The 19,491-nt window shown below is 36.9% G+C and overlaps 7 protein-coding genes and 1 long non-coding RNA gene across 9 annotated transcripts in view; 5 read left to right on the forward strand and 3 right to left on the reverse strand.

Moving 5' to 3' along the window:
• LOC104793521 (probable carboxylesterase 8) lies at window positions 466-1,788 on the forward strand. The gene has a single exon (XM_010519880.2). The coding sequence runs from the start codon at window positions 628-630 to the stop codon at window positions 1,612-1,614; it is 987 nt and encodes a 328-aa protein (XP_010518182.1). The 5' UTR covers window positions 466-627; the 3' UTR covers window positions 1,615-1,788.
• On the forward strand, window positions 2,384-3,469 carry LOC104699465 (probable carboxylesterase 9). Its single transcript, XM_010414769.2, has one exon. It carries the CDS (start codon window positions 2,393-2,395, stop codon window positions 3,365-3,367), a length of 975 nt encoding a protein of 324 aa, XP_010413071.1. The 5' UTR covers window positions 2,384-2,392; the 3' UTR covers window positions 3,368-3,469.
• LOC104793522 (UTP:RNA uridylyltransferase 1-like) lies at window positions 3,733-6,865 on the forward strand. Its single transcript, XM_010519881.2, has 6 exons — window positions 3,733-5,058; window positions 5,234-5,602; window positions 5,709-5,932; window positions 6,026-6,089; window positions 6,172-6,368; window positions 6,453-6,865. The coding sequence occupies exons 1-6, from the start codon at window positions 3,847-3,849 to the stop codon at window positions 6,688-6,690; spliced, it is 2,304 nt and encodes a 767-aa protein (XP_010518183.1). The 5' UTR covers window positions 3,733-3,846; the 3' UTR covers window positions 6,691-6,865.
• LOC104793524 (glyoxylate/hydroxypyruvate reductase HPR3-like) lies at window positions 6,909-9,085 on the forward strand. Its single transcript, XM_010519882.2, has 2 exons — window positions 6,909-7,382; window positions 7,457-9,085. Exons 1-2 carry the CDS (start codon window positions 6,921-6,923, stop codon window positions 7,973-7,975), a joined length of 981 nt encoding a protein of 326 aa, XP_010518184.1. The 5' UTR covers window positions 6,909-6,920; the 3' UTR covers window positions 7,976-9,085.
• On the reverse strand, window positions 8,672-9,625 carry LOC104793523. Its single transcript, XR_769336.2, has 2 exons — window positions 9,476-9,625; window positions 8,672-9,124 (listed from the first exon to the last, which is right to left on the reverse strand). It is a non-coding gene; the product is annotated as an uncharacterized LOC104793523 (long non-coding RNA).
• LOC104793526 (histone deacetylase complex subunit SAP18-like) lies at window positions 10,139-11,725 on the reverse strand. Its single transcript, XM_010519883.1, has 6 exons — window positions 11,568-11,725; window positions 11,415-11,447; window positions 11,175-11,285; window positions 10,936-11,031; window positions 10,433-10,507; window positions 10,139-10,321 (listed from the first exon to the last, which is right to left on the reverse strand). The coding sequence occupies exons 1-6, from the start codon at window positions 11,673-11,675 to the stop codon at window positions 10,289-10,291; spliced, it is 456 nt and encodes a 151-aa protein (XP_010518185.1). The 5' UTR covers window positions 11,676-11,725; the 3' UTR covers window positions 10,139-10,288.
• On the forward strand, window positions 14,055-16,308 carry LOC104793527 (agamous-like MADS-box protein AGL6). The gene is made up of 8 exons (XM_010519884.2): window positions 14,055-14,414; window positions 14,883-14,964; window positions 15,111-15,172; window positions 15,306-15,405; window positions 15,511-15,552; window positions 15,632-15,673; window positions 15,765-15,919; window positions 16,017-16,308. The coding sequence occupies exons 1-8, from the start codon at window positions 14,233-14,235 to the stop codon at window positions 16,108-16,110; spliced, it is 759 nt and encodes a 252-aa protein (XP_010518186.1). The 5' UTR covers window positions 14,055-14,232; the 3' UTR covers window positions 16,111-16,308.
• Window positions 18,061-19,491, reverse strand: part of LOC104793528 (MADS-box protein SOC1) — a 4,509-nt gene continuing 3,078 nt past the window's right edge. For both annotated transcript variants that reach the window (XM_010519886.2, XM_010519885.2), the window contains exons 3-8: window positions 19,335-19,416; window positions 19,128-19,189; window positions 18,931-19,030; window positions 18,779-18,820; window positions 18,614-18,655; window positions 18,061-18,402 (exon numbers count right to left, since the gene is read on the reverse strand). In XM_010519886.2, coding sequence (XP_010518188.1) covers window positions 18,271-18,402; window positions 18,614-18,655; window positions 18,779-18,820; window positions 18,931-19,030; window positions 19,128-19,189; window positions 19,335-19,416 — 460 coding nt within the window. In that variant the 3' untranslated portion in view covers window positions 18,061-18,270. The remainder of the gene's footprint in view (window positions 18,403-18,613; window positions 18,656-18,778; window positions 18,821-18,930; window positions 19,031-19,127; window positions 19,190-19,334; window positions 19,417-19,491) is intronic.

The raw sequence follows: 19,491 nt of genomic DNA on the forward strand, positions 1-19,491 counted from the left end.
CAACATAATTTAAAACAATTTATTTTTACAAACATAGTAGTGTGATATCTTTCAAAAAACAAACTAAAAATTTGAGTTTTTGTAAAAATATGTAATTTTTTTTACATTTTCTATGAAATATACTTAACAAATTATGCTAAATTTTCCTATATAATCATATATAATAATCATATATAATCACACACAAAAAAAAAATGGGCCCAAAAAATGTGGGGGCCCTATTGAAATGTTTCATCCCACTGCCCTCAGGTCCGGCTCTGGAAAGGAGTTATGATTTTTTTTTAAATGCACATTAACTATATGGTCGATTATTATGGTACATAATATAGTAGCCGTTATATTAGGTTTTTGTAAACGTAATCGATAGTCTCAATCGTAATCGATAGTACACTGTATAGAGTAGTCTTAATCTAAAACACTAATAATAGAGAGAGATATATGCAAATTTTGCACGATTCTTTAGGCAAATCCAACTACAGCTTTGAATGAAAAGTCCCAATCTTTAATGAAAACGTTGAGCTTTTCAACCTCTCGTATACTTTAGTTCACCTAATTCATCTTCATAATCACACATTTCTCACCTCAAAAAAAATACATCTAACTCTCTCTTTCTTTGAAGCATCATCCATGGAAGCTCCTCCACCTTCAAGCGACCCGTACAAGTTCCTCAACATAACACTAAACTCAGATGGATCACTCACCAGACACCGTGAGTTCCCGAAATTGCCCCCAACGGAGCACTCCAAAGACATCCCACTAAACCAAACCAACAACACCTTCATCCGAATCTTCAAGCCCCGGAACATTCCGCCGGAGTCCAAACTCCCCATCCTCGTCTACTTCCACGGCGGCGGATTCATTCTCTACAGCGCCGCCTCCGCTCCGTTCCATGAATCTTGCACCAAAATGGCTGATCGTCTCCAAACCATTATCCTCTCCGTCGAATACCGTTTATCTCCTGAACACCGTCTTCCCGCGGCGTACGAAGACGCCGTCGAAGCAGTCTTATGGCTCCGTGATCAAGCTCGTGGCGCAACCAACGGTGGTGACTGCGACACGTGGTTGAAAGACGGTGTGGATTTCTCGAAATGCTTCGTCATGGGTTCGAGCTCAGGAGGAAACATCGTCTACAACGTGGCGTTGCGTGTAGTGGATACAGATCTCTCTCCTGTTAAGATCCAAGGGCTGATAATGAACCAAGCTTTCTTCGGCGGTGTTGAGCCGTCCGATTCTGAGTCACGGCTTAAAGACGATAAGATCTGTCCGTTACCAGCGACTCATCTGCTGTGGTCACTTTGTTTACCCGACGGTGTAGATCGTGACCACGTGTACAGCAATCCCATCAAGAGCAGTGGGCCTCAGGAAAAGGATAAGATGGGACGTTTCCCGTCGACTCTCATTAACGGTTACGGTGGAGATCCGTTAGTGGATCGTCAGAGACACGTGGCAGATATGCTGAAAGCACGCGGGGTGCACGTGCAGACGAGGTTTGATGAAGATGGGTTTCATGCTTGCGAGTTGTTTGATGGGAACAAAGCCAAGGCCTTATACGAAACCGTTGAGGCCTTTATCAAGAGTTGTTGTTCTTCAACTGGTTCATCCTCCAACATGTAGTAATCCGTTTTTATGTTTTTGTTTTTCCGATGTTTTAACTCGAGTGAAGTTCTAAATACTTCAGTTTATGATGTGTGGGCGAATTGAAAAATGTTATGTACTGCATGTTGCTATCAAAATATGTATACCCGAGGCGAGAAATAATAATACTGGACGTATCTTATCAGTTTACTAGTTCAAAAAGTTTTAGGCATTAGGTGCCGAGTTCACTTAGAATCATCCATCGGTGGGATTACGTTATATACATTCACCGACAAAACCATACATCTTAATTAGTAGGTAGGTGAACATACTAACATATTGGTATGACGATCAGAAATCTACATATATTGTTTTGGAAATTGCATTAAGAACAATGTTAGATGTACACCTCATGCAACTATAAATTGTACAGAGATTAGATTGTCAGATTTTTTGAAATTACGTTTCTTAGCTATTTGAATTGATTATTTTCATGTATACAATGAAATGCAAATGGTTTCCATCTATTTTTTTTTAATATAATTTCCATCTAATTTAGTTTGAAGGGATGTTTACTCATTCAAATACACAAGCAAATGTAGAACATTGATTCCTCATTTAGACAAAAGATTATAGTGCGTAAAATCATGACCACAAACAATCCGTGCATTCATCCTAATCACAGATTAAGCTCCATTAAACATAGAATACACACACACAAAAAGAATAGGAACAGAAAAACATTTCATCTTAATTAATCAAAGTTTTACCCGTAGTTAACCTCTTATTAATCACACAATTTGGAAAAACCAAAACCATGTCCCAGGAGTCTCGTCACGCATTTGATCCATACAAACACCTCAACATCACAATTAACCCCAACGGCTCTTGCACCCGCCACTTCGTCTGGCCGATAGTTAAACCCGACACGGATCCCTCCCCTGGCAAGCTCGCCGCCTCCAAAGACGTCACCATTAACCAAGAAACCGGTGTAGCCATACGTATATTCCGACCAACCAATCTACCATCCAATGATAACGCAGTGGCTCGTCTCCCAATCATCCTCCATTTCCACGGCTCCGGTTGGGTCCTTTACCCGGCCGATTCCGCCGCGAATAACCGTGGTTGCTCTCAAATGGCAAGTGAGCTAACGGTGATCATTGTATCCGTAAACTATCGTTTAGCTCCTGAGCATAGACTCCCAGCTCAATACGACGACGCACTAGACGCCCTTCTTTGGGTCAAACAACAAGCCGTTGACTCAGCCAACGGCGAGCCTTGGCTTAGAGACTACGCCGATTTCTCGCGGTGCTACATCTGCGGTTCGAGTAACGGCGCCAACATCGCTTTCCAATTGGCACTCAGGTCGCTAGACCGCGATTTAACACCGTTGAAAATAGACGGTTGCGTGTTCTACCAACCGCTTTTTGGCGGCAAAACGAGGACGAAGTCAGAGCTCAAGAACTTCGCCGATCCGGTAATGCCGGTTCCAGCTTTTGACGCCATGTGGGAACTATCTTTACCTGTAGGTGTCGATCGGGATCATAGGTACTGTAATCCGAAGGGTTACTTGCCGCAGAAGGAGAAAGTTGGACGTCTTGGACGGTGTTTGGTGATCGGTTACGGTGGAGACACGTCGTTGGATAGGCAACAAGATTTCTTGAATCTGTTGGTTACAGATGGAGTTAGAGTCGAAGCAAGGTTTGACGACGCCGGTTTCCATGGCATTGAGCTAGTCGATCCAAGGCGAGCCGTTGCTCTTCTTAATATGATCAGAGATTTTATCAATTAAATGATTCTTTTAAAGTTTTCATCTAACCATAAACCATTAGTATTTTTCTTTATATACATACATATGACAATTACAAGAACATGGTTACACTATATGTATTTGGTTATATACTTTTATCAATAGTAAAATTGGATGCGTCAAACATTATATAGCATGCATGTAAAATGTAAAAAAGAACAAAAAGACCGAAAAATTCATTATAAACCACATTGAATCATAATAATATTGTTCACTCATTCGATTCAATATTTCACAAAAAGAAATTAATAAAAAAATATATTACATCGGACGGTCAAGATTTTATGTGTGAGGAGGCTGTATCATGTTTCCTATACATAAAAAAAGGAAAAAAAAACACACGAGATCCGTTAAACCTTGAAGAGAGAGAGAGATCTGGGGGAGTGGTCATTGAAAAACTGAAAGGTCTTCGACTTGGCAAAAAAGTGTTTTCAGTTTCGCCGTAAAAAGTGTCTCACTCCATGGCGGACGGTGGTGGGGCTGACTCAGCAGCTCCACCTTCGGATAACGTCGGAGATTTTATTCTATCACTTTTGCAACAGAACACAAGACCTTCGCCGTCACAACAACAACAAGGGGGTCCTCAGCATCTCGATCCGGCCATTGCAGCCGTTGGTCCTACCGTGAATCCTTTTCCTCCGTCGATTTGGCAATCTTCTTCTAACAACGGTCCCGGTGGTCATCATAACCCTTCTTCTTCTTGGCCACTCGCCTTTTCACCTCCTCCTCATCCTAATCTTTCCCCTAATTTGTTAGGGTTTCCTCAATTCACGCACAACCCTTTCACTGCGAATCAATTCGATAGTAATCAAAGGCTATCTCCGGAAGATGCTTACAGATTAGGGTTTCCTGGTACTGGAACTCACCCAATTCAGTCGATGATTCAGCAACAGCAGCTACCGCCACCACCGCCGCAGTCAGAGACTCGGCAGCTTGTTTTTGGTTCTTTCTCGGGAGATGCTACTCAAAGCCTTAATGGGTTACGTAATGGGAACTTGATGTATGATTCTAAGCACCACGAACAGCTTATGAGGAATCATCCCCAATCCGTTGTCTTGAATCCTAACACGGATCCAAACTTGTCTCATCATCGGAATCACGATGTCAATGAACTCAGAGGAGGCCACAGCGGAAGAGGTAACTGGGGTCCTATTGGGAACAACGTCAGGGGTTTCAAGTCTACTCCTACTCCTCCTCCTCCTGGCTTTTCGAGTAACCAAAGAGGGTGGGATAATATGAATTTAGCAAGTAAGGGTGATGATAGTTTCCAGAGGAATAATCATGATAAAGCAATGTGGGAGCATTCTAGTTTTAATGCTGAGGCTGATAGGTTAAGGGGATTATCTATTCAGAATGAGAGCAAGTTCAATCTTAGTCAACAGATTGATCATCCTGGACCACCTAAGGGTACAAGTCTACACTCTGTATCAACAGCTGATGCTGCAAATTCCTTATCAATGTTGAACAAGGAAGCTCGTGGCAGAATTGAACGTAAAGAGGAATTGGGGCAGCTCAGTAAGGGGAAGAAGGAAGGCAATGGAAACTCTGGCCCTGGTGTTGACGAGGTTGACGATTTTGGAGAAGATATTGTTGAGTCTTTATTGCTTGAAGCTGAAACCGACGATAAGGACGCCAAAGATGAGAAGAAGAATAGCAAGACTTCTCGAGACAAGGTACGTTTTAGTTTTTATGTATGCCTAGCTAAAATCAACAGTTCTTATATACTACTAATGACTTGTTGGGAAAACTTAGTGATGGTTTTTTTTTAGCTCGTGTAATCTATTCTCGAACTAGAAAGGATGCTTTTTTAGGTTCTGAAGATTATTTTAACTGGGATTTTGTTATCAGGAATCGAGAGTGGACAATCGGGGTCGGTGGCTGCTTTCCCAAAGGTTAAGAGAGAGGAAAATGTATATGGCATGTCGAAATGACATCCACAGGCATGATGCTCCTTTCATTGCAGTGTACAAGTCCCTGATTCCTGCAGAAGAGGAGCTGGAAAAGCAGAGACAACTAATGGCACAGCTAGAGAATCTGGTTGCCAAAGAATGGCCTCATGCAAAGTTGTATCTTTATGGGTCATGTGCTAACTCTTTTGGTTTTCCAAAGAGCGACATTGATGTTTGCCTTGCAATCGATGATGATGATATCAACAAATCTGACATGTTGTTAAAGCTGGCGGATATTTTGGAATCAGATAATCTCCAAAATGTGCAGGTAAAGTAAATGCTTTTACTTATGTAAACATGTTGATTAGGTATTAATGCACTTCTTTGGCTGTATAAAACTGGTGCCTATATTTATGAAACATGTTTCTGTGTAGGCACTAACAAGAGCTAGGGTTCCAATAGTAAAACTTATGGATCCGGTTACTGGGATATCTTGTGACATCTGCATAAACAATGTGTTGGCTGTTGTAAACACAAAGCTCCTGCGAGATTATTCACGGATAGATGTGCGTTTAAGGCAGTTGGCATTCATTGTGAAACATTGGGCAAAGTCGAGAAGGGTTAATGAGACTTATCAAGGAACACTCTCCAGCTACGCGTAAGTTTTTCACCATACATTTGAATGAAGTTGTTTCGATTTCACAAAAGACACTTGCAGGTGATAACTTTCAATTACTTTTAACTTTTGCAGGTACGTTCTGATGTGTATCCATTTCTTGCAGCTGCGTAGGCCGCCAATTCTTCCTTGCTTACAGGTGTATAGAGTAGGATAGAGTATCAATACCCTCTTTATGTGAATTGTCTTCTTTTATATAAACTACGAGTTACTTGGTGCAGGAAATGAAGCCTACATACTCAGTTCGGGTAGATAATATCCGGTGTTCATACTTTGATGATGTTGATAGACTGGAGAACTTTGGATCAAGTAACAGGGAGACCATAGCTGAGCTGGTGTGGGGATTCTTCAACTACTGGGCTTATGCTCACGACTATGCCAATACTGTTGTGTCAGTCCGCACCGGATCCATACTTGGGTACAAAATTTAAAAAACTCAAATATACTTGCTTTAACATATGTGAAGCAACAATCTCAGATGAAATGAATGTATGTGTTGCAGGAAGCGAGAGAAAGACTGGACGAGAAGGGTGGGGAACGATAGGCATTTGATATGCATAGAGGATCCGTTTGAGACGAGCCATGATCTGGGCAGGGTCGTGGACAAGTTCAGTATCAGAGTGTTGAGAGAAGAGTTCGAACGAGCTGCAGAGATTATGCATCAAGATCGTAACCCATGTGCCAAGCTTTTCGAACCATATCTTCCTGAAGATAATAATAATGGACAAGGCCACAACTAAAAAACCTAAAAAAACAATGAATCGGATTCGTCTGGCTTGTATGTATATAATATTTTATGGGTTAGAAAGATCAACACTCTGTTTTTTTTTGGTTTTGTTGGTTTGATTTGGATTCTTGCTTGTGACCCAGCTCCCACAAAAAAGGTCTTTTTTGATTATAAAGCTTGTCTTCGTATTTGTATTGTGTGACCAGAACAAAAAAATTCAAGTAACTTTGAAAAAACTTTACGATGACGACGACCTCTTTCACCCAGGTTTTGCCACGTGTCTTGTTCGTCAACCGTCACGCCGCCATGGGAGTGTTGGGCGATAGTTTCGTTGCCTCCACCAAGTTCGAGATATTGAAAGCCTTCGAGTCTCCGCTTCTTCTTCCTGAGTTCTTGGCCGATCAATCTCACCCAGTCTCCGCTATTATAGCCCCTGTAGCTGTTCCCGTCACAGCCGATCTGATTCGCCTCCTCCCGAATCTTCGCTTGGTTGTTACTACCAGTACCGGCGTTGACCACGTTGACCTAGTTGAGTGTCGTCGTCGAGGCATCTCCGTCGCCAACGCTGGCTCTAGCTACTCGGAAGATGTCGCAGATACTGCCGTCGGTTTACTCATTGACGTTTTCCGGCGCATCTCCGCCGCCAATCGGTTCGTTAAGCAACGGTTGTGGCCACTCAAAGGGGACTATCCCCTCGGTTCCAAGGTTTTGATTAGTTTGTTAATTAGTTTGTTAATCTCTAATTAATTAGTTTGTTAATCTCTAATTTAACTTTGTAGTTGGGGAGAAAGCGAATCGGAGTAGTGGGACTTGGAAGCATTGGCTCGATGGTAGCTACAAGGCTCGAGGCCTTTGGTTGCCAAATTTCATATAGTTCAAGAAACAGAAAACCATCTGTTCCGTATCATTATTACATGGACGTACAGGAGATGGCATCTAACAGTGATGCACTCGTCATCTGCTGTGAATTGAATGATAAGACATTTCATTTGATCAATAGAGATGTTTTTGCTGCACTGGGGAAGCAAGGAGTGATCGTTAACGTTGCTCGTGGGGGTATAGTCGATGAGGATGAAATGGTGAGATGCTTGAGAGAAGGTGAGATTGGTGGTGCTGGTTTGGATGTTTTTGAAGATGAGCCTAATGTTCCTAAGGAGCTTTTTGAATTGGATAATGTTGTTTTGTCTCCACACTGTGCTTATACGTCTCTGGAAGGTCTTGAACAACTTGGGAAAGTTTTGGTCGGGAATATTGAAGCTTTCTTCTCTAATAAACCTCTTTTAACTCCTGTTCTTTGATGGGTCAATTTCGTCAAGTTTGAGTCGGCCGATGTTTGGGGCGATCGATTTGTGGATCTTTGATTTTTTAAGATTTTCAAGTTTCAACTACCATTTTGGTTGGCGCTTTTGTTTTAGTAATTTTGTATGGACCTTTTGCTTTTTCTGGACGTAGCGCATCTGATTTACGAGATAGTGTTTCAAGTTTCAAGCTTCAAGCATTTTTTTTTTTTTTTGCTTCTCAGGAGGTCATTTTTGTATGCGACTAGACTTTGTATTTTTTTCCTTCTTAGGACTGTGTTTTTAGTATTTTGACGTTGCTTTATTTTTTGCAATTGTTGTTTTTTTTTACTTGATTTCGGCGATTTTAATCGTATTTCTAGTGTTTTTCGACTACCGATCGTACTTTTGCCGTGTCTCTTTTGCGACAATTTCTTTAGCCATTTTGAGTGTTTTGACGACTACCGATGTTCAGACTTTTTTCTTTCATGTCTTTCATCGTTTGGGTGTTTCGACTAGCATTGGCTTACTTTAAACGCTTTTTGGACTTTGCGATTTGGATGTTTGTTTTGTTTGTAGCTTTTGTTCGCGTTGGTCATTTTTGTCCCTCGTTCCACTACGCTCATTTGACTTACGTTTTACGCTCACATACGCGCATATGCCTATTTTATACATCTACGCCATTCACCTCTATGCCTAACATTCATCTATATACCATTCACACTTTAACAACATTCATCCATTCACACAATCACACCCTAACATTCATCTATACCATTCACACTTTAACAACATTTATCATCTACCTTTCACACAATCACACCCTAACATTCATCTACCATTCACACCCTAACATATTCATCTATATTCACACCCTATACATTATGCCTAACATTCATCTATACCATTCACACCCTAACATTTTCATCTATACCATTCACACCCTAACACATTTTCATCTATTCCTTTTTACACCCTAACATTCATCTATGCCTAACATATTCATCTATACATTCCAAACACATTGCATCTTATCAGGAAAGAAAGAGAAAAAGAAAATACAAATTTTGCTTTGCTACATGAACAGTATAGTCAACTTCCAACCAAGTCTGGCAAAGCTTGATGGAAAAACGCCAAACAGTCCCAAGGCACTGTTCTTCGTCTTCAACACTGCAAATAATTAACCAAAATCAATCTTCATTTCAATCTTTTTTTTTTCAAACATGCATATTTTACATGAAAATCGAAAGCATTTTAGAAGTCAACATATCCTCCTCATTCTACGTTTCTTAGACAGAACATAAATACATATATATCTAACTAAAATTTTCAGTTTATGAGACAAATCTTATGGCTAAAATTCACTTTATTGCCCATACAAAATGGAATTAAAAGAGAGCCTTCAAATTTTACGTTCAAATTGCATACAGACAAGATGATTAGAAGATGAAGAACAGGTAAACAATCTCTAACATTTAATGGTAAAAAAGCTAGAGGAAATAGACCAGAGTATTTTTTTACCTTGTAAGAAGATGCCGCTTTATGTTTGTTTCTCTCGGCTGATGAATATAGATAGTTTGAGTGAGGACTCCAGGTGGAAGAACAGAACTAAAGAGATAAAAAAAGATTGTAGTACTCGACATTTGTAAAAATATGAAACCAGGTAAGAAGAGGATTGAGATTTTCTGACCCAAGAATGGTGTATTTATAGAGAGAGTCACTATCTGAAGTTTTGTAATTAAAAAGTATTAGATTCAAACGGTGAAAAATGTTACCGTTTCACTAACGTTCATATTTTTCTGCTCTGAAGTCAAATCAAACGGAACGTTGGAACGATACGGGGAAGCGTAAACGCACTTCGAAGTCTATTTCATTCATATTTTATTTTGCTATTATTAAACTTTTGTATAATCCAAGTCTATCGTTCGTTATTCCTAAGAATGTTTTAAATAACTCTATTTAAAATGCATCCAGGACTTATTGCTTTATCATAGAAATTTTTTATCTCTAGGTCTGGTGATCAGTGTTTGTCTAAATACCACTTCTTTTTTACTTCTCAGATGTTTATACGAGTATTACTAATAAAAATGTAAAATTCGGTTGAAATCCAAACATTTTTTTTTGTATACCAGCTGATTTTGTCCATCTTTCTTTTTCTTTTTTGGTTCTTTAGGACAAGAAAAATCATTAACAAAAAAGATAGCATATTATACTAAATCATTAGACAGCACAGACCAGATCCAAAAATACAAAACATATCTAAACGAAGTTTGAAATGGTACAACCATGAATGTGTTCTTCCTCCAACTCCACTTAACGAGAAACAGAAACCTCCTAGTAAATTGCCACATCCAGATAATCTCCAATCTGCAGATAGATTGATCCACAGCAGTGTTATTATACTTGGTGGGCACATATAATTTGAAAATCAATTATATACTGTCTCTAATCCAAAGAAGATCTGTGTATTTAACATACCTCAAACCTAAGTTCGGAAAGCGTTTTACTGTCATCTGGTTGTTTACGGTTTGGATAAGACATTGTCTGCCCAACCTGTATCCAAATTAACAAAAACAACCACAAGATCAGTCTCTTCTCATGGGTTCTCTATGTAAACATCACAGAGAACAAGTAGAGCCATAACGATTGAATCTGAAAGCACCCATTCAATCAACTTAATGCATTCTGTAGTAACTATAGTGATGTGGTCTCTCATCTCAAGTTTCAAAACTCAATAAGCATGAGAAGATGGAGTCGTCAATGCAAATAATCTTAACATGCTTAGTATACCAAAAGACATGTTCAAGATACTATAAAAACATTCTTGATAAAAGTTCTGTATGATTAGTAGCTAAATGTCAAGACTAAGAGGTGTGGCAGGAAAACACAGAAACTCTAGAATGCATCAACGATCATGAGTGCGTGTGTGGCTATGGTTACATCCTATCTGATCAAGATTGTGAAGAAAAAAGTAATCTAACCTCTTTGACAATAAAGCGACCGTGCGAGTCAGGATAAACAAAGGCAAAAGACAATTTTGCATTCCTTCTCCTAGCTGCTACAGATACTTCTTTCACCTGCAATGAAGTTTATACTTTTATGAGAAACATCCCCAAAAAAAAAATACATCTTTAAGCAAGCACTGATATTACTGTTCTCTTGAGCACCCAATCTAAATCTTAAAGGTACAAGCCGACATATTTATAAAGATAAGACATACCAAATCAGTTAACTCGCGAAGAGTGGCATCTTTCCAAGTGTAGATTTGAACTTCATCCTTTGGTTCTTTGCCTCTCACAGCATAATCTTCTTGAGTATGATGACCACCACTCTGCAAATTCAAACTCCCAATTAATTGCACTTCTAATTCAGATTCGAACATTAGCTAATTTCTCGAGTGATTAAGTTTGCAAAAGCAATCGTAAGAATTAGAAGAACACAAAAGAGTGGCGAAACGAACCTTGGTGAAAACACGAAGAAGCAGGGGACATGTCTGCGATTCAAAGGTTATAAGATTAAGAAATCAGTGAGTGCAGATTACAAAATAAAACCCTAACCCTAGAAGATGTTTGTTTCAACGATTGGATTCGCGAATATGAAATCGAACACAAACCTTTTCACGATCGACGGGTTCAGGTTTAGGGCGAGGAGGTTGGTTAACGCCTCTCGGAGGTGGCGGCAATGGTCTCCCTCCACCTTGTCTTCTCGCTGTTTCAGCCATCTCTCTCTCTCTCTCTCTCTCTCTCTCGAAGAATCTGAACGATGAAGAAGAAGAGGTTACTAATGAAATTGCACAGAGATTAATCGGACTGCTTTAGGCCCACAGCTATTTCATCTAATGGGCCTTTTTGTACAAAAGTTTGGGCCTAACTCTTTTATATATTACGTCCGTCAATGGCCCTTTTACATTATTCAAAATGATTATAAAGGGTAATTAGAAAAAAGGAGAGAAAGTAAAGCAATTAAACTCATATTCATGCAATGCATAAAGTGACTTCAACTAGGATCCCACTAAAAAAGACCACATGCTGTTCTTTGCCTATTCCTTTTGTATCATTCTTGTTATAGTAAAATGGTAAAAGGAAATTAATAAGAAGAGAAAGAAATATATATATATATATGAAAAAGAACAAAATGAGGTCATTGAATGTTTTGATGTGCAAGAGGGTTTTAACATTTTTTTCAGACGATAAGGCGCAATGACCCTACTACTCACATGAAGCTGCAGTGCCCATTTCCAAAAAGAGTGTAATTTGAACAAAGAGAAATTGGTGAGGAAATTTAAGAAAAAGGGATGATAAAAAGGAAAGATTACTATAAAGTGAAAAGTATGAAATTATGAAGACTACCCGATTTTTATTTGCTTAGCTTTCCGTATTTGGCATGCCCCTAACCACCACCACCACCACCACCACCACTTCGCATCTTTGTAAATTAACAAATTAATATACAGTCACTGTGAACTACTGATACACACATTTTTTTACGTGGCTTGTTTTTATAAAAAAGGGAAAAATACTAAATAGTGTAGTACTATAATTTTTGTCCACCATGTTCTATGAAACTCGTCCAAACATAAAAGGGTTTTATGTCATCAACTCTTACGACTTTTTCTTCTTTTATATTTCTTCGATTGGACACAACGAGAACGGTTTGGTCAGTGTCCGATCTACTTATTGATTTTTCTTTTCTTTGCTTGTATTTAGTCTGCTATATTTTTACGTCTCCGCACTACTAGAGATTACAATTCCTTTATTGGTTGATTTATGCTTAGTATATACATGTACCATCAATTTATGTGTTTTAATTAAGAGAGATTTACCATTTTTTGTAATTAATTTATTAGATTTAAATTATGAACCTCGGACAAAAAAAACGATACTAATATGGTAGCTAATATGTAAGAATGTGGAGGTGATGAGGTTTGAATATTTTTTTTGTAAGACCACAAAGACACTGACACGCCTGCTGATTGATAAAAAAACGTAAGGGCTACAATACAAAAGAGAGGATGCCTTAACATATGTATGATTCATGCATGTGATCATGATCTGATAATTCACTCCATTGAGCTTCTATGTCTCATTAGCCGAAAATTAACTTGACGTTTTTAACTGAACTGGCGAAAAAAACTAGTTGAGGTGTCAAGTGTCCATTCTCTAACTTACAAAGTTTAAAATCTAATAATTACCGATGATTAACGTTGAAGAACAGAATATCGCAAATGAAAACAACATTAATAACTTCATTAAGAATACTCTTTTCTGATATTATTAGTAATCAAACTGTACATATATACACTTCAATATTTATGTACGAACTGGATACATTTCTATATACATAGTTACATAGGAAAATATTTCAATTTTGAAGGGTAAACCACGCTGGTTTTGTTTTATTTAAGGACAATTTTACCTAACATCTTACTAGTACTGTATTAATTTAGACCAGCTGTGGCAGAGAGCAATTCAAAAACAATGATGAATTTTCTTCCACTTCTTTGACCAATTAAAGGTTCCAAAATCAGTAAAAACCAGTCATCATTAATTTCTCAGGTAATTTAACTTCGTCAGATTTTAGGTCAAGTACACATTTTAACCAAAAACCTTTGAATCACGGTTATTCAAATTAAGATATACTGTACTAGCTATTATATGAAATACGTAGGTAATATAGATCAATGCTTCACCTCAATATATATATATATATAACCTTTTTTTTTTACAGCTAGAAAAACCAACGTTGTCTGAATATAGTGATCATTTTTAACAAAAAAGACAACAGTTATAACAACAACAAAATACAATAAGAGCCATAACATTTGGAAAACAAATGAATTTTAGTTTGAATTTTGAAAATCGGGCTCTAGGAAAAAGCAAAGAAAAAAAAAGAGAAAATAATAGAAATTTCTGATAGTCCGACTGTTACAAGTTGATTTCCATTCTTAGGAATCTAGCTATAACGATGAAGACAGAGTTATCATTTTGTTCCATCAAATATTGACCCCATTTTTTTTTTCTCTAAGAAAAAATATCTCATTTGTTGATATCACACTTATGACGGCTAATAATTAATTTAAAAGGATCTATTTAATTATTCACCATATTAACCGTTTTCTCCAAAAACAAAAATCACCATATTAACCTAACAATAGCAAAGAGTTTGTAGAAACACATTATCGTGTACGACATTAATATTCCGTTGATTTTATATACTTTTAAAAGTTACCAATTCTTGAGAAGAAGAAGAAATCAAAATCAAGAAAAAGAGAGAGAAAGATGGGAAGAGGAAGAGTGGAAATGAAGAGGATAGAGAACACGATCAATAGACAAGTGACCTTCTCAAAAAGAAGAAACGGTTTGATGAAGAAAGCTTATGAGCTTTCTGTTCTCTGTGATGCCGAAGTTGCTCTCATCATCTTCTCAAGCCGTGGAAAGCTCTACGAGTTTGGTAGTGTTGGGTATATTAAATATATCTTTGCTCTCCTATGCTCTTTCTATTCATTTATAAAAGTTAGGTTTTTTTATGAAAATCGATCGATTAAAGTGACTTCTTTTATTATTGGTTATCGTACGATTCAAGAGTCGATTCATGTTTTTGACTCGTGGATATTCTTTACGGCTGTGTCTTTTATCCTTTGGAAATTAGGGTTCATCGTTATATCATCTCTCTCTCCCTCTCGGATCCTTTATCATAAGTTTATGGGTCCGTCCGTACGTTATAGTTTGTTGATTGAATGACTTTGATTCTTTAATTAATCTTAAAGATGTCAGATTGCAAATGGGTTTTCTTTTTTTTCTTTTCTAAAAAACCAACCTAGGTACTTCCCTTTTATACCAGTGTGTAAGATCTAGCTAGAGCTCTTGTCCTAAAACGAATCTTTATCAAGAACAATTATCTTTATTTTTTTTTTATAATGAATTTGTAGAATTGCAAGAACGATCCAACGGTATAATCGTTGTTACAACTGCTCTCTGGGAAATAATAATAAGCCTGAAGAGACTACACAGGCAAGTGTGTGTGAATTTGTGTATATGTACTTTGATTTTTTCAATAAATGTTTCTGATAATGATTCTATCTCTATTCGTCAAATTCTCTCGTTTACTTATAGATGCATTTCATTATATAATCGATTAATCTATATGGCCGGTGCAGAGTTGGACTCAGGAGGTGACGAAGCTTAAATCCAAATACGAATCTCTTGTGCGCACTAATAGGTTTAGTCATAGTTTTCTAGTCCCTTGAAATCACATCGTTATTATCTATCATCTTCCGTTATGTATGTATATAGTTGCAAATCTTATCTATCTAGCTAGTTATATATGTGTGTGTTGATTGCTAATTATAAAGGAATTTGCTTGGAGAAGATCTTGGAGAAATGGGTGTGAAGGAACTGCAAGCGCTTGAGAGGCAGCTGGAAGGCGCTCTTACCGCTACTCGACAGCGCAAGGTCGCATGATCTAGACTTGTTCTTGTTTCATTTCGAATCATATATATGTATGTTTATTAAAGAAAAGGTCATGTTATCTAACCATTTCAACTAACATAAATGCAGACACAAGTTATGATGGAAGAAATGGAAGATCTAAGGAAAAAGGCGAGCTATAAATATAAATGTTTCATACCAAATTGATAAACATATTTGCATATCAATTGATCTAATTTTGAAATGGCAGGAGAGGCAACTAGGAGACATAAACAAACAACTCAAGATGAAGGTTTGATTCTAGATCACCAAATACTAATTAATTTATTCAACGTAACTATATGTATATCCTTTTTGTATAAGTGTGATTTGGTTATTAATAGTTTGAGAGCGAAGGCCATGCTTTCAAAACGTTTCAAGACTTATGGGCAAACTCGGCTGCATCGGTGGGCGGTGTTACAAACAATTCCGAATTTCCGGTTGAGTCTTCTCATCCAAATTCAGTGGATTGCAACACCGAACCCTTTTTACAAATAGGGTATCAATTTGATCAGTTTTTTTTTTTTGGGAAGTTAAATGGAATACAAATTAAATTTGGTCAAAATTAATACTAGTTTTTGGTATATATGGATTAGGTTTCAACAACATTACTACGTAGGTGAAGGGTCTTCGGTAACAAAGAGCAATGTGCCAGGTGAGACCAATTTCGTCCATGGTTGGGTTCTTTGACTCTTAGTTGACTAGACCATGCTGCCACCCAGGCCACCACGATCAGGCCAATTTCAGCTCTGCAGTCGTTTTTTTTATCCAATTATATTTTCGTAAAAAAAAACTCTAGATTGTTTCATTTAATTTCCCAGCTCGTTTGAATCTATTTGCATGTATGGAGCTTTTTTTTTTTTCATTTATCCTCTTATTCTCTCACTTGATCTAAAACATTCCTAATGAACTGAACTTTAATAACTTTCAGCATCTATATATTACAAATGATAACGTATAAATATTTATTTTCAACAAATAAATAAAATTACGTTTCGTAAAATAATTTTACTTCCGATTTTTTTTTTCTTTTTAGTTGACCAAAAAATAAAATTAACTAATGGGCAATCTAAAGTTGTAAAAAAAAAACGAACGAATAAGAAAATGTAACGTAGTCTCCTTGGAAAAGGCGCAATGATGTTATAGTAGGATCCACATTTGCTGTTACTTTGATTTGACTTTCAGAAAGAGCTCTTCTTCTTTTTGGCAAACCTAACAGTGTTACTACTGTGTTCCAAAAAAGTCTTCGTGTTTAGTCTTATTGTTTAGTTTATTTACCACATCTTAAAAGCTTTTCAATAATCCCCAATTTTTAACTACCGTTTAAATGGGCTGTTATCACAAAGTAGGCCTTTTTAAAAGTGGACCCTTACAGAAATAAATTAATGGGCCCTTATATATATTAAAGGCACATGCTATATATATCATCATCTATTGCCTAAACGATATTTATTGAAATCGTTTTTTTTTATAGGCTAGAGAAACCTACTAGAAATTTCGGGTTTACACACAAATCTTTCTCAGTCACTGGAAACTGATGTTGCGAAATTACAAATCATATATACCAGTACTAGACACTACTACTAGACTACTACTGCTTTCTTTTTTGCCAATCACTAGACTACTACTGCTTAAATGATAAACATAATATATAGTAGGGGGTGATGACTAGCTACGCTAGCTTGAATACTAGGGAATTGCTCTGAAACCGATACGCAAGTTATGTTGTTTGATTTGGCCAATAAATAAATCGTTTCTGACAATTATTTGTCACATATTCAACTGATTGCGGTCGTATACTTTAATTTCGTCTTAGATGAATGACTAGTCGTCTTTGCATCATCATCAGATCGATCGATTATGGGACTTTAGAGCAGTGAGAGCTTCTTTATAAAGCGTTTTAATTTATTTACTCTATGAGGCTGGCTGGTATGAGCAATCGACTTCTTGGTCTGCGAAGCTTATAACTTAAATTATATGGTTATATATTATATCTACCATATTTTTGTAAATGAAATACGTTGTGGCATATCCAATGTTTAAGCAAATAAACGAGAAAGATTACTTTGGAGAAAATTACTTTTAAAAGTTTTAATCGAATACATGATCGATGAGATATATAATCAATATACAATTTAGGGACTCAGGGCAGGTGTTTAAAGATGGTTATAAGAGTCCCATTCAATCTGTGCTATGAGCCGCTGAGAACTTTAAATATTGAGTTTTAATCAGTCGCTCATCGATTCTGGTGGAATCAGAATATGCTTATAGAAAATGAACTAAGATCGAAAAGTCACCGACCTTGATTAGAATCTCACACCATCTTAAAACGGAAGAAGCTAAAACTGTACTTTTCTCGTTGTGAATAATTATTAGGTTTTTTTTGTTCTTTTTTTTGCTTTTGACTTTTACCGGTTTGAGATATTCTAGTCTCGACTTGAGAGCTCTCTAGTTTCGGTCAATGTCAATCTGTTGTGGAACACCTTGACTTGAGTACATAGATATTTGAACAAGTTGTGTATTTCACCACGTTTCATAACTTGCAACCAGTAAGGTGTATATATTATAGAATATTCCTGATGATTCCGAAGGTTAAATTGATAAATAAAAACAAACATAACCAAAATGAGATTCTTGATCGAGAGGCAAGTGTAATTAAAAACATGTATAGATACATAACACAAGCAGTTCAGTTTTGGCAGAACAACATTAGAGAAGAGACTTGAGAGAGAGTGAGAGAGAAATAAGACAACAAGCGAAGCAGCTTTAGAGTTTTGTTACTTGTCCTTATACACTCTCAGTAGTACTGCTAAACCTGTTTTTACTTACCTTTGTTGTAGAGTGGATCGATCACTTTCTTGAAGAGCAAGGTAACCCAATGAACAATTGCGTCTCTACTTCAGAACTTGGGCTGCTCTCTTCATCACCTCTTCCACTTTCTTGATTCTTATTCGACCAAACTTCATTCTCATGAGATCCCCACTGCAATAAAAATTATTATTACACACAAAATTAATAGATGCAAACAAGATAGAACAATACATGACCGAAAAGGTCATGGTGATTGAAAGATAACAAATAAGAACTAGTAAGGATTCTCCTAGGCTAATAACCCTAAAAAAGAAGAGAAATTTCTTCTTTAAAAAAGAAACACATTTGCAACCCTGAGAAGACTCATACGAATATATTATACCTTTTGAGAGAGCTTCTCGTTTTCTGCAGCTAGAGCTTTCTCCTGCAAAAGTGTTTTTTTATTCCAGTTGTTAAAGCAAGCACAAGAGTTTAATTTTTAGTTGGAATATTCCACCATTTATACATACATACATATATATCTATACGCCCATAGAAACCACTTTACCTTTTGCTTGAGCTGCTCAATTTGTTCCTTAAACACTTGAGTCTAATACAGATGATAAGTGAGTTAGAATTATAAGTGGTTATATACAAGATAATTCGAAAAATAATATGTGGAGATATATATATATATATATATAAGAATTATATACATACCTTTCTTGCTCGAATACATTTGACACTTTTCTCAAGCTGTTGCTCAATCTGTTGCAGCTCCTCGATTGAGCATGATCCTATGCCTTCTCCCAAGAGTTTACTGGTACCAAAAAAAGAGAACACTTATATGGTCAAACTCTTAATCCATGATATAGACAAATATGAGTAATGCGTAACTATGTATATATATCACAAACCGTTTAGATGCTTCGAGTTGTTCAATTTTCTTCATCATGTTTGCTGCTTCATATTTCAAATGCTGTTGGTTATATCACAAAAATGTTATTGCATGTAATATATCATAATAAATAGGTGAATTAATCCTGTGACCTTGAGATTATATACATATTGTGTAACTTTTGATAGCAAGAATTGATAGACAAGATCATAATTAAAGAGTTAACCTGCATATTTTCTTCAGAAACCGGTTTGCTGCTGACTCGATCCTTAGTATGCCTCAGATAACGTTCTATGGTATCTTGCATACTACAGCATCAGAGATTAAATTAGTACAATGTAAAAAAGCAACCCTCTCAAAACATGTTAAAAAAAAAAAAAAAA

Source organism: Camelina sativa, chromosome 6, assembly GCF_000633955.1.
Source record: "Camelina sativa cultivar DH55 chromosome 6, Cs, whole genome shotgun sequence".
Classification (NCBI taxonomy): domain Eukaryota; kingdom Viridiplantae; phylum Streptophyta; class Magnoliopsida; order Brassicales; family Brassicaceae; genus Camelina; species Camelina sativa.

Excerpts from the sequence above, each read along its gene's own strand:
- LOC104793521 (XM_010519880.2), top strand. The coding sequence starts at position 628 with ATGGAAGCTCCTCCACCTTCAAGCGACCCGTACAAGTTCCTCAACATA.
- LOC104699465 (XM_010414769.2), top strand. The coding sequence starts at position 2,393 with ATGTCCCAGGAGTCTCGTCACGCATTTGATCCATACAAACACCTCAAC.
- LOC104793527 (XM_010519884.2), top strand. The coding sequence starts at position 14,233 with ATGGGAAGAGGAAGAGTGGAAATGAAGAGGATAGAGAACACGATCAAT. Across the intron at positions 14,965-15,110 it reads AGCCTGAAGAGACTACACAG|AGTTGGACTCAGGAGGTGAC; the intron begins GCAAGTGTGTGT and ends TGGCCGGTGCAG. Across the intron at positions 15,173-15,305 it reads TCTCTTGTGCGCACTAATAG|GAATTTGCTTGGAGAAGATC; the intron begins GTTTAGTCATAG and ends CTAATTATAAAG.
- LOC104793524 (XM_010519882.2), top strand. The coding sequence starts at position 6,921 with ATGACGACGACCTCTTTCACCCAGGTTTTGCCACGTGTCTTGTTCGTC. Across the intron at positions 7,383-7,456 it reads ACTATCCCCTCGGTTCCAAG|TTGGGGAGAAAGCGAATCGG; the intron begins GTTTTGATTAGT and ends TTAACTTTGTAG.
- LOC104793526 (XM_010519883.1), bottom strand. The coding sequence starts at position 11,675 with ATGGCTGAAACAGCGAGAAGACAAGGTGGAGGGAGACCATTGCCGCCA. Across the intron at positions 11,032-11,174 it reads TTCGCGAGTTAACTGATTTG|GTGAAAGAAGTATCTGTAGC; the intron begins GTATGTCTTATC and ends ACTTCATTGCAG. Across the intron at positions 10,508-10,935 it reads GTCGCTTTATTGTCAAAGAG|GTTGGGCAGACAATGTCTTA; the intron begins GTTAGATTACTT and ends ATTTGGATACAG.
- LOC104793522 (XM_010519881.2), top strand. The coding sequence starts at position 3,847 with ATGGCGGACGGTGGTGGGGCTGACTCAGCAGCTCCACCTTCGGATAAC. Across the intron at positions 6,090-6,171 it reads CAATTCTTCCTTGCTTACAG|GAAATGAAGCCTACATACTC; the intron begins GTGTATAGAGTA and ends TACTTGGTGCAG. Across the intron at positions 6,369-6,452 it reads CGCACCGGATCCATACTTGG|GAAGCGAGAGAAAGACTGGA; the intron begins GTACAAAATTTA and ends TATGTGTTGCAG.